The 11,956-nt window shown below is 46.4% G+C and overlaps 1 protein-coding gene across 1 annotated transcript in view; it reads right to left on the bottom strand.

Annotated features, from left to right (window-relative positions):
* Nucleotides 1–1,451: 1,451 nt before the first annotated feature.
* SH3BGRL2 (SH3 domain binding glutamate rich protein like 2) overlaps nucleotides 1,452–11,956 on the bottom strand; it is a 38,142-nt gene continuing 27,637 nt past the window's right edge. The window contains exons 4-5 of the mRNA XM_054393034.1: nucleotides 4,801–4,881; nucleotides 1,452–1,484 (exon numbers count right to left, since the gene is read on the bottom strand). Coding sequence (XP_054249009.1) covers nucleotides 1,452–1,484; nucleotides 4,801–4,881 — 114 coding nt within the window. The remainder of the gene's footprint in view (nucleotides 1,485–4,800; nucleotides 4,882–11,956) is intronic.

Below are 11,956 nucleotides of genomic sequence, written 5' to 3'. Positions count from 1 at the left end.
TGGCACCAACAAAGATGCTGAAGACTGGCAGGAAGCTAACCTGTCCTTTACTCCATCAAATGGTAGTCATGAACATTGTCCATCTCATGCCTCTGTCGTTGTGAGTAAGACCCTGTTCAAAATCTGAGAGTTCAGCATCTTCAGCAGGGACTTGGATGATGATCTAGCACCCTCAGCAAATCTGTGAATGTCACCTGAACCTGGTTCAGTGGCTGGCAATAGCTGGCAGAGCTTCAGTCCAGGGGCATCTCAATAACCTTGAGGACTGGGCTAACAGAAGCCTTAGAAAGTATAACAAGGGCAAGCAGAAAGTTCTGCCCTTGGGGGTGGCAAAACGTCAGGATGGGCTGGGAAGTGACTGACAGAGTAAGAGCCCTGCTGAAGGGACCTGGGGATCCTTGCTGCAAACAGGGCAAAGCATCCAGTGTGCTGCTTCAGGAGAAGAGTGGCCTGAGGGCTGAGGAAAGTTACTACCCCCTCTATTCAGCCCTGGTGAGGCCACATCCACAATGTTGGTTTGGGATCTTCTCCTAGTTCCAGAGGGATGTGCACAAACTGGGCAGCCCTCCACCAAAGCAAAGCAACCAGAGGCCTCAAGCACACAGCCTGGGAAGAGAGGTTGAAGAAGCCAAGTTTGTTTAGTTTGGTAAGAAGGTGGCTAAGAGGTGATCTAATGGTAGCCTACAACTATCTCAATGCTATCTAGGTAAAGGATGGTGCCAAATCTCTTCCTGTGAGTGCCAGAAAATGTAGCAAAGGCAACAGCCACAAAGTACAGCCTAGGAGTTGAGGCTGGACATTAAAAGAAAGGTTTCACTAGGAGAGCACTGCAGCAGTGGCACAGGTTACCCCAGAGGGTTATGAGAACTTCATCTTTGGGTCTTTTTAACACTCTGTTAGACCAACCCACAGCTGATCTGAGCTAGTGTTGGTGTTACCTCTTATTTTGACTGTGCTGGACCAGATGACCCCTTCCAACCAGCTTGTCTCAGATGCCATGGTTACTGATTTGAACAGAACATGCCATTTGTAGCACAGACAGTGTTGCTTTCTGACCCTTTTTGCAGGTTTTGCAGGTTTGGCTTCCTTCAAGCCACACAGTCTGGGTGATGCTGTGATTGCAAAGAAGCTTTCCCACATAATGGTTGTCTTTCACTCACCCAAAGACATAAGGATGTTTATGGGAACAGCACTACCCTGTCATTATGAAATCACTGGAGTGAAAGCTGCATTACAGCACAGTTGTGATCCTCACAGCCAGACTTGATTCAAAATGCATAACACAATTTGACTTCTGTCCAGGGTGCATTTTGTAATGGTTGTTGGCAAGTTGTGCCATGTGCATCACTGCAGTCCCACTGGAACAATCTCCACTTCCTTCACTTGGCTCTTGTCCCTCTGCTGAGCTGGCCACTGTGGCCTCAATCCAGCAAAGCACACACTTAGTTTTCTCACTGTCTTTGAGGCACCTCCACATTCCACATCTGGGGATATAAGCAAGACAACAGCTGGGTGAGTTAGATGTGCTCTTGGAGCATGGCAGAGTGCTTAACCAGCTGTGGGACTGAGCCCTGGCTCTCCAAGTATCCCCCGTGTGGCTAGTGGTGGAGCTGTGTGTTACTGAAGGTAAACTCAAGGATTTGGCAAAATCTCACTTTAAGACAGTTCAGCCACAGAGCTCCAAGGCTGGGTGTTAAAGTCTTTCTCAGTTAAGAGATAATGCTATCACCAGCTATCAGATCTCTGCTTCTGAACTCCCCAAGGTTTTCCACCAAGCCTTTCCCTGCACATTTCACCTGTATTTGGAGCAGGAACCACTTTAAAACATTTCTCTTTGGCACCTCCTCCATAACAACTGTTTTTAAGCAGCAAAGTTGCACTGTGCATCACTGGACAAATCAAGCTCTCATGAACAAGTTTAGCAGCCCATGTGTCTTGCAGTGAACATGACCTAACACAGACATGACAATACATGTAGAGCAAAACCAGGGCAGCTGTTGGCTTAGACTGAGAGCTTAGGGTTGGTGATTTTTACCTTGTGGATCATAGCCAGCACAAACATTCTAATAACCATCAGCACTTTAACTATCATGAGGAGCTGATTTCAACTACAGTAGCTAGGAGAACTAAATAAGGTAAGGAAGCTGATTAGATAAGTACATCTGTGAAGGACAGAAGCCATATACTTATTCCCAGACCTAGGTGCCTGTTAGAATGTGAGTGCCAGCTGCCAAAGCAACCCAAAGACAAAAGTGAAACATCAACAAGGAGTGTTTTTGAAAAGGAAGAGGAGTAGCCCAGCCTTAACCCTATTTCATATGCGTGTGCAATTAACTCCACATTATGGGAGAGCACCAAGCAGACTACTACTACTGATGCATGTTTGCTCTATCACAGTGATCCTTCAGGGAAGTTGTTGTGTGCTGAAGAACAGAGTCATTCATCCAGGAGAGGTGCTTGTCAACACTTCAGGTAGGCTTTCTAGGGTTCTGATTCCTATTTAAAATAAAAGAGAGAGAGAAAAAAGAGATTATTAATGCTATGAATACATTCTCACCTCCTGTGTCAGTGACCTTCACATATAAGGTGCCCCTGACCCTGGTCCGCACAGCAGCTAGGATGCCTTACTCTGATGTGCTACCAAACTGAAGCAGTGATCTGGCCAAATTTACAGAGACACTCCTCCATGTCTACAACAGTTTGTTTCCCAGGAACAGAGCTGTGTAGAAGCTGCTATTTTTGAGTGCAGTAGGACATCCTCTTTTTCCTAAGAGGAGCTCTTCGAGTTACGAAGCGAGACAGGCTGCCAAAATAAGCAGCCCTTGCTGAGCTTCCCTCCCACTCCTGTCCCTCATGGGGCCCAGAAATAAATGAATTCCTGGCAGAAAAGGAACTCCACAGATACCCAAGACCTAATGTTCGGGCCTGAAACAGTACTACTGCCAAACACAGATATCTGTAGTAGTCCAGAGAAGAAAAACCCTCTGCTGTGTCTGATCTGCTGCCAAAAGGTGCAGCGCAGCCTCTTTGACCATACTCCATATGGCAATAAAAATCTCCTCTATTATACTGCCCTCAACAGAAGGATGTTATCTGGCCTTGTGTTCTGACCTGTATAAAAGTAGTTGTTAAGAGCTGAATTCTTATCCAAAAAGTTCATGGAAGTCCTGACTGCTCCAGCACTTCAGCATTTAGAAGAAATAAATTCATGCCCAATGAATAAATGTTGTCCTGCTGGAGCCATTATACCAGGCTGGCCCAGGAAGATGATGTTTTGCTTACATAGGCTGCAGATATTCCAGTGATTAAGATCCTAGTTCTGTCTCCCACTACAATTAAGTCAGTTACTTTCAATTTAGATTGATAATGTGAAGGAGAATTTATGCTTTAAACTTCATTTGGATAGGTTTAGACTGGACATTAGGAAAAAGAAATTCCCAGCAAGAGTGGTCAGACATTGGAATGTGCTGCCCAAGGAGGTGGTTGAGTCCCCAACCCCTGGATGTGTTTGAAGGTGGTTTGGATGTGGTGCTTGGGACTATGGTTTAGGGGTGACCCTTGTAGAGTAGGGTTCTGGGTTGGACTTGGTGCTCCTGAGACTCTTTTCCAACCTGAGTCTGTGATTCTGTGATTTATTTGCTGCCTCAGCTACAGAGCCATATAGTAGTCCCAGGTATATGCCTGGTTTCACGTCAAATGCTCTGATCCTGAGCTTGGAAGAAGTGGTCCTTGAATGTTAACCAATTGTCTTGGACCCCTTTACCTTCTAGTTCCTTGTCCCAATATATTTCCCCTAGCAATTGCTTGAAAGGGCAAAAGTTGGCCCTGCTGAAGCTCAGGATTGTGATCCTGCTGGGTATTCCTTTCCTACCACAAAAGATCCTGAACTCCACCATCTCATGGGCACTGCAGCCAAGGCCACCCTCAGCCTTCACTGCTTGAACCAGACCCTCCTTGTTAGTGAGTGTAAGACCCAGCAGTGCTCCTCTCCTAGTTGGCTCATTCACCCTTTGCTTCAAGAAGTTATCATCAATGCACTGGAGGAACCTCCTGGACTGTGGCTGGCTGGCTGAGGAGGCCTTCCAGCAAATATCTGGGTAGTTAAAATCCCCCATGAGAACCAGGGCCTGTGATTGAGAGGCTGCCATCAGCTGCCTGTAGAAGGCCTCAGCAGCTTCTTCATCCTGATCAGGTGACCTGTACTAGACACCCAAAACTGTACCAGTCATCCTAGCCTGCCCCTTAATTTGCACCCACAAGCTCTCAACTTGCCCCTCCTCTGCCCCTTAACAGAACTCAGCACATTCTAGGTTCTCTCTCTTGTAAAGAGCAACTCCACCACCTCACCTTGTTAACTTGTCCTTCCTAGAAAGGACACAGCCATCCATGACCACATTCCAGTCATGTGAGCTGTCCCACCAGGTCTTTGTGACTGCCACAGGATCAAAACCCCTTGACTGCACAAGGGGTTATGGTATGGCTCAGGGCAGTGGTGCATCCAAACACACAGAATGCTTCAGTTCAGAGAAAAGTCAACCTCAGAACTTGAAGAATGCCATGGAAACAACACAAATGGTGGAGCAAGGGAAGTAGTGTGCTAAGGACTGTCACTGGAATATGCAGAGCTGGAACAAGCTGCCCAGAGAGTCACCATCCCTGGAGGTGTTCAAGAAACAGGTGGACATGATTTAATGGACATGGTGGTGTTGAATGGCCATGGGTTGATGGTTGGACTCAATGATCTTGGAGGTCTTTTCCAACCCAAACAATTCAATGAAAAGTCTGCAATACTACACTGACCTTTGATGCCAAAGTAGGTTTCAGTCTGAGAAAGGAGAAGACAGTGTTGCTCTCCTTTGATTCGAAGAAGCTATCGTAATCCTAGAGAGAGAGAAAACAAGAAGAGGAGTCAGCATTTACGTTCCTGTTTTCCTGATTGAGCTCAGCACACCATGTGTTAGACTAAAGGGTGGTAAGTGATAAAGCCCAGGAAAATAATGATACTTACCCATCTTATAGAATCATAGAATTGTCAGGGTTGGAAGGGACTTCAAGGATCATCCAGTTCCAACTCCCTGCCATGGGCAGGGACACCTCACACTACAGCAGGTTGCTCACAGCCACATCCAGCCTGGCTGCAAAAACCTCCAGGGATGAGGCTTCCACCACCTCGCTGGGCAACCTGTGCCAGTGTCTCACCACCCTCCTGGGGAAGAATTTCTTCCTAACATCCAATCTGAATCTCCCCATTTCTAGTTTTGTTCCATTCCCCCCAGTCCTATCACTCCCTGACACCCTCAAAAGTCCCTCCCCAGCTTTCTTGTAGCCCCCTTCAGGTACTGTAAGGCCACAAGAAGGTCTCCTCAGAGCCTTCTCTTCTTCAGACTGAAACAATCCCAACTCTCTCAGTCTGTCTCATGGGGAAGAATTTCTTCCTAACATCCAATCTGAGTCTACCCACCTCTACTTTTGTTTCATTCCCTCTAGTCCTATGCAAACCTGAAAGCTGTTCTAAAGTGCAATGATATCACTAAATACAATGGCAAAGAAACCTCCAACTGCAACAGCTTTCACTGCTTTATCTGACAGGAGAATACAAACAGGGACTTGCATAATAAGGAAATCTATTGTGGGTGTGTTTCAGAGGTATCTAAGTCCCTAACAATACAAATAAATTCCTGACTGGGTTTCCAATGTGCATTTTAGCAAACAAAATGATTCCTAATATAGAAGCCCCTAAGAAGAAGTCCTAAGGCAAGTAACTCCTTATTTCTTCTGTGGTGCAATAAAACCTCATTATCAGCACAGGATCACAGATCACAGGATGTTAGGGGTTGGGAGGGACCTCCAAAGGTCATCGAGTCCAACCCCTTGCCAGAGCAGGGCCATAGAGTCTAGCACAGGTCACACAGGAATGCATCCAGATGGGATCATTGTATCCTTTGAAATCAGCAATCCTATAAAATCAGAGAATCACAGAACGCTAGAGGGTGGAAGGGACCTCCAGAGATCATCCAGTCCAATCCCCCTACAAAGCAGGATCACCCAGGGCAGGACATGCAGAAACCTGTCCAGGTATGGGTTTTAAGGTCTCCAGAGAAGGAGGCTCCACAAGCTCTCTGGGCAGCCTGCTCCAGTGCTCTGTCACCCTCACAATAAAAACATTTTTTCTCACATTGAGGTGGAATTTCCTGTGATGGAGTTTATGTCCATTGCCCCAGTCCTGTCACTGGGTATCACTGAAGAGACTGGCTTCATCCTCCTGACAGCCACCCTTCAGGTATTTGCAGACATTGATAAGGTCCCCTCTTCCCCTCTCAGCCTTCTCAAGCCTAAGCAGCTGCAGGTCTCTCAGTCTTTCCTTATAAGAGAGATGCTTCAGTTCCTTCATCATCCTTGTAGCTCTCCACTGATCTCTCTCCTTGTCCATCTTGAGCTGGGAGCCTAGAACTGGGCACAGTATTCCACATGTGGTCTAACTAGGGCTGAGAAAATAGGGAGGAGAACCTCCCTTGACCTGCTGGACACACTCTTCTTAATGCACCCCAGGATCCCACTGGCCTTTTTGGCCACCATGGCACATTGCTGCCCCACGGAGAACTTATTATCAACAAGGACTCCGAGGTCCTCCTCTGTGGAGCTACTCTTCAGCAGGTCAACCCCTAACCTGTACTGGTGCACAGTGTTAATCCTCCCCAAGTGCAGGACTCTACAATTATCCTGGTTGAACTCAGCTTTGGACAACCACATAGTTAAATATAAAATGTTACCATAAAGAGACTTATTGCATAGAAAGAAAGAAAGAAAAAAAAAGCAGGCTTCATTATCATGATTAAAATCCTTTTATGTTTCAGCTGCTCAAGATCAAGTTCTGATCTTGGTGTTACTGCTTTTACTGATTTGTTCCTTGCATTAGGCACCTGCTACTCTTCTAGTATCAGATGAGCTGACAGTACTCAGTTTTCAAGGGAAAAAAGGGAAAAAACAGAGGGAGCAGTTTAGTGAATGGAGCTGGCACATGGCAAGAAGCCAGGAAGTTTCAGGTTCTCTCTGTGGTTTGGCAAAGATTTCCTGTATGGCCACTAGCAAACAATAGAGCATCCAGTTCAGACTCTTTTCTTCTACCACATAGGTGCAAAATGGAAATATTAATTCTTACTTAACCATTTCTGACACCTAAAATACTCTGTAAATGTCAGGAAATTTCAGGCATGGGCTCATCACTATATAGCAATTACCTCTAAATATCTGAAATTAGTGGTTATGCTTAACTTGAAAGCACTCCACATGAGAAATCCCTTTAAATATTGACTCTGCACATAGATGCTCTCAACAGAAGAGTAACAGGCAGTCTCCTTGCCTCCCCAAGCTTCCCATCTGTGTAACAGACATTCCCAATGCACCTGACCCCTAAACTCACAGAATCACAGAACATTAGGGGCTGGGAGGGACCTCCAAAGATCATCCAGTCCAACCCCCTTGCCAGAGCAGCATCACCTAGAGCAGATCACACAGCACTCTCTGGCTCTAATCTTACTACTTTTTGACAGCTTATCTCTCACTGTTACAGTTCCAGGTGTTCTACCTGAAATTGGACCTCAACTTTTCCCCCACAGCAGCTGCTTTGCCCACTTCTGCCTTCGTGGAGCCTCACAAACCATGCTGCATTCATGGGGGACCATATAAGATAAACAAATGAAGCTGTAATTGAAAAGCAGAAATCTTCCTCTGACCTGGCTGTTGTTGGAAGGCTGTCACAGGATACACAAAGATTATGAACCTTCTTCTATCTTCCAGCCAGCATCTCCTCCTGCCTAGCCAATATCCACTCCTGCTTACATTTTCATAGAATCATAGAATGGTCCAGGCTTGAAGGGACCTCCAAAACTCATCCAGTCCAACCTCCCTGCACTCAGCAGGGACATCCCCAACTAGATCAGGCTGCCCAGAGCCTCATTGAGCCTCACCTTGAACATCTCCAGGAATGGGGCCCCAACCACCTTCCTGGGTGACCTGTTCCAGTGTTCTACCACCCTCATAGTGAGGAACTTCTTCTTAACATCCAATCTCAATCTGCTCTTCTCTAGTTTGAAGCCATTGTCCCTCATCCTGTCCCTGCAGCCCTTTGCAAACAGTCTCTCTCCATCCTTCCTGTAGCCCCCTTCAGGTCCTGGCAGGCTGCTCTTAGGTCTCCCCAGAGCCTCCTCTCCAGGCTGAACACCCCCAGCTCCCTCAGCCTGTCCTCATAGCAGAGCTGCTCCAACCCCCTGAGCATTTTCATGGACCTGCCCCATCACTTCCATGTCCTTTCTATATTGAGGGCTCCAGACCTGCACACAGTACTCCAGGTGAGGTCTTGCTAGAGCAAAGTGTCAGAATCACCTCTCTGGCTCTGCTGGCAATGCTGCTTTGGATGCAGCCCAGGCTGTGATTTGCCTTCTGTGCTGCAAGCTCACACTGCCTGCTCCTGTCCAGCTTCTCACCCATCAGCACCCCCAAGTCCTTTTCCTCAGGGCTGCTTTCTATCACCTCCTCCCCAGTCTGTATTGATAGTGAGGATTGTCCAGGTACAGCACTTGCTCTTGTTGCACCTCATGAGGTTCACCTGGCCCCACCTCTCCAGCTTGTCCAGGTCCCTCTGGGTGCCATCCTGTCCCTCTGGTGTGTCCACAGCACCACTCAGCTTGGTGCCATCTACAAACTTGCTAATGTGCACTTGATCCCACTATGTCATTGATAAACATATTAAACAGCACAGATCCCAGTATGGACCCCTGAGGGACACCACTTGTCACTGCTCTCCATCCAGCTTCTGCAGATCCCAAGCAGGAAGCAAAAAAATGTTTTGGGCAAGCATTCTGCTTCCCAGTATTTCTCTGAGTCTTCACAACACAGAGTGAATCCCTGACCAGCCTCTCATCCCACCTGCCAGACCCAATTATAAGCTAATACCAAATTGCATCCTTGCAGAAGGGTAGTTAGTATTTTGTAAAAGAAGTTTGTAAGGAAAGGGTGTGCTTGAAAATGAAGACTTTTACTTCTGTTTGTCCTTTTTTTTTTTTTTTTTTGTCTCTCCACCAATGTAAAAGAAAAGATTGCTTGGACAGAAAATACACAGTCACCATAGCAAGGATAATATAGCTCCCCCAAGATCCAAAATCATCCTGCAGATGTGCAGAATTTCTCTTAAAAGCTTTATGGTACACTAGACAAGGATGCTTTCCTAGCCTTCCCATAATGATCTCCTGCTGTACTGATGTGAACACAACTGTCTGTGGTGGGTTGGAATTACCCCAAAAATAAAATTGCCAGACCAGCTCAACTGGAAAGTAAATGAAGCTTGATTTGCAAGCAGAGCTACAATCTAGAAATAAGAAACGCAATGAGGATGCTCAGGGGACTTGAGCATCTCCCCTGTGAAGAGAGACTGAGAGCCCTGGGGGTGGTTAGTGTGGAGAAGAGAAGGCTGAGAGGGGATCTGATCAATGTCTCTCAATAGCTGAGGGGTGGGTGTCAAGTGGAGGGGGCCAGGCTCTTTTCAGTGGTGCACAGGAATAAGATAAGGAACAACAGGTACAGGCTTGAATATAGAAGGTTTCACCTTAACATGAGGAGAAACTTCTTACATTGAAGGTGACAGAGCACTGGAACTGGCTGCCCAGAGAGGTTGTGGAGTCTCCTTCTCTAGAGACTTTCCAACCCCACCTGGATGCATTCCTGTGCAGACTCCCCTGGGTGATGCTGCTCTGGCAGGGGGGTTGGACCTGATGATCTCTGGAGGTCCCTCCCAACCTCTATGTACTGTGCTGCTGTGATACTGTATGTCCAGAGAGATGGTCAACACATTTTTTTCTGTGTGATACATAACTTCCAGTGTACACCATCTGCTCACTTCACTGTATGGGAAGAGTCAAATTTATTTGCATCACAGAATTGTAGGGGCTGGAAGGGACCTCTGGAGACCATCAAGTCCAACCCTCCTGCAAAGCAGGATCACCTAGAGCAGGCCACACAGGAATGCATCCAGGGGAGTTTAGAAAGTCTCTATGGAAGGAGACTCCACAACCTCTCCGGGCAGCCTGTTCCAGTGCTCTGACACCTTTACAGCAAAGGAGTTTTTCCTCATGCAGAGAAGGAAATTCTTGCACTCCAGTTTGTGTCTGCTCACCTTTGTCTTATCACAGGGCACCACTGAAAATAAACTGGCCCCTTCTTGACACCCACCCTTCAGATATTTGTAAACATTGATAAGATCCCCTCTCAGTCTTCTCTTCTCCAGACAAAACAGCACCAGGTCTCTCAGCCTTTCTTCATCAGACTGATGTTCCAGTCCCTTAATCATCCTCACAGCCCTCTGTTGGACACTCTCAGTATTTCCCTGTCCACCTTGAACTGGGGAGCCCAGAACTGGATGCGATACTCCAAATGTGGTCTCACCAGGGCAGAGCAGAGGGGAAGAAGAACCTCCCTTGACTTGCTGGATCACTCTTTTACTCACCCCGGGATACCATTGGCCTTCTTGGCCACCAGGGCACAACTTGATGAAGCAGATTAAGAAATAAAGGAGTTCTGGGGCAAAGGAAGGTAAAATCTCCTGCAATGATCAGCATCACAGACTGGAACACAGAATTTTCAGACAGATGTTGCTTATCATTATGAGCACAGAACTATTACCATCACTGTTTAAAATGCTAACATATGAATGTATTAGACACAGTTTGAAGTTCCCTCACTGTTAATTTTAGGTGTGGTCTGTTCTAGCTAAGTTTGAAATTAAACATACAATTAGACAGAGGAAACAGACACTGTTACACTAATTTTCAAATAATTACAGGTGATGAACTGATGCTAATTTCTGAATTAACATAAGCTTACAGTTAATAGCCAGAAGGTAAATCCAAATAAATTAGACAGATCTCACAAGTAGGCCATGGCATAAGACGAAACAATATTGAAAACAACCTTGGCAATGCCACTGCTACCCTAAAATCACTCCTGGTGGACTCTTCATTCTCTTTTTAATAAGCTGGAAAGAAATATCCTGGGGTGCATCAAGAATAGTGTGTCCAGCAGGTCTAGGGAGGTTCTTCTTCCCCTGTGTTCTGGAATACTATGCAGAGTTTTTGTGCTCCCCAGGTCAAGGGAGATAGGGATATACTGGAGAGAGTCTAAGGATGACAGGGGCACTGGAACATCTCTCCTGTGAAGAAACACTGAGAGCCCTGGGGCTGTTTAGTCTGGAGAAGAGAAGGCTGAGAGGGGATCTGATCAGTGTCTATCAACAGCTGAGGGGTGGGTGCCAAGATGAAGGTGATGGTCTCCTTTCAGTGGTGTCCAGTGATAGGACAAGGAGCAATGGGCACAAGCTGGAACACAGCAAGTTCCAGCTCAACAGGAGGAGACACTTCTTTATGGTGAGGGTGACAGAGCACTGGAACAGGCTGCCCAGAGAGGTTGTGGAGTCTCCTTCACAGAAGACTTTCAAAACACACCTGGATGTGTTCCTGTGCAGCCTGCCCTGGGTGATCCTGCTTTGGCAGGGGGGTTGGGCTTGATGGTCTCTGAAGGTCCCTTCCAACCCCTGACATTCTGTGAATCTGTGCAAAACAGCACAAGGAAGGATTTCCAGCCTGGAAAAGATGTCATAAGGAATAAGGCTGCATTCTTGGCTCTGGCAATGACTGTGACTCAGCTAATCCACCGACACCTTGAACATCTGTTTACCTTCACCTCTGTTAAGTAATTTAAGACTTAATCAAGAAAAGCTTTCTGCCAGTACTAGTTTCCAAATTTCCTTCCAGAAATACTTCTGATTTACTATGCTTTTTGCCCCTTTTTCACAGATTATCAACCTGGATTCACTTACTGAAAAAATCATGAAGGTTAAAACAATGAGCAAAACTCAGTCTGTGTTTGAAAGATCACAAACCCCTGTGGGCTGATTCATTTTAAAAGG

The sequence above is a fragment of the Indicator indicator genome, chromosome 2, assembly GCF_027791375.1.
Source record: "Indicator indicator isolate 239-I01 chromosome 2, UM_Iind_1.1, whole genome shotgun sequence".
In the NCBI taxonomy this organism is placed as follows: Eukaryota; Metazoa; Chordata; class Aves; order Piciformes; family Indicatoridae; genus Indicator; species Indicator indicator.
This window is presented reverse-complemented; position numbering and strand designations above follow the sequence as displayed.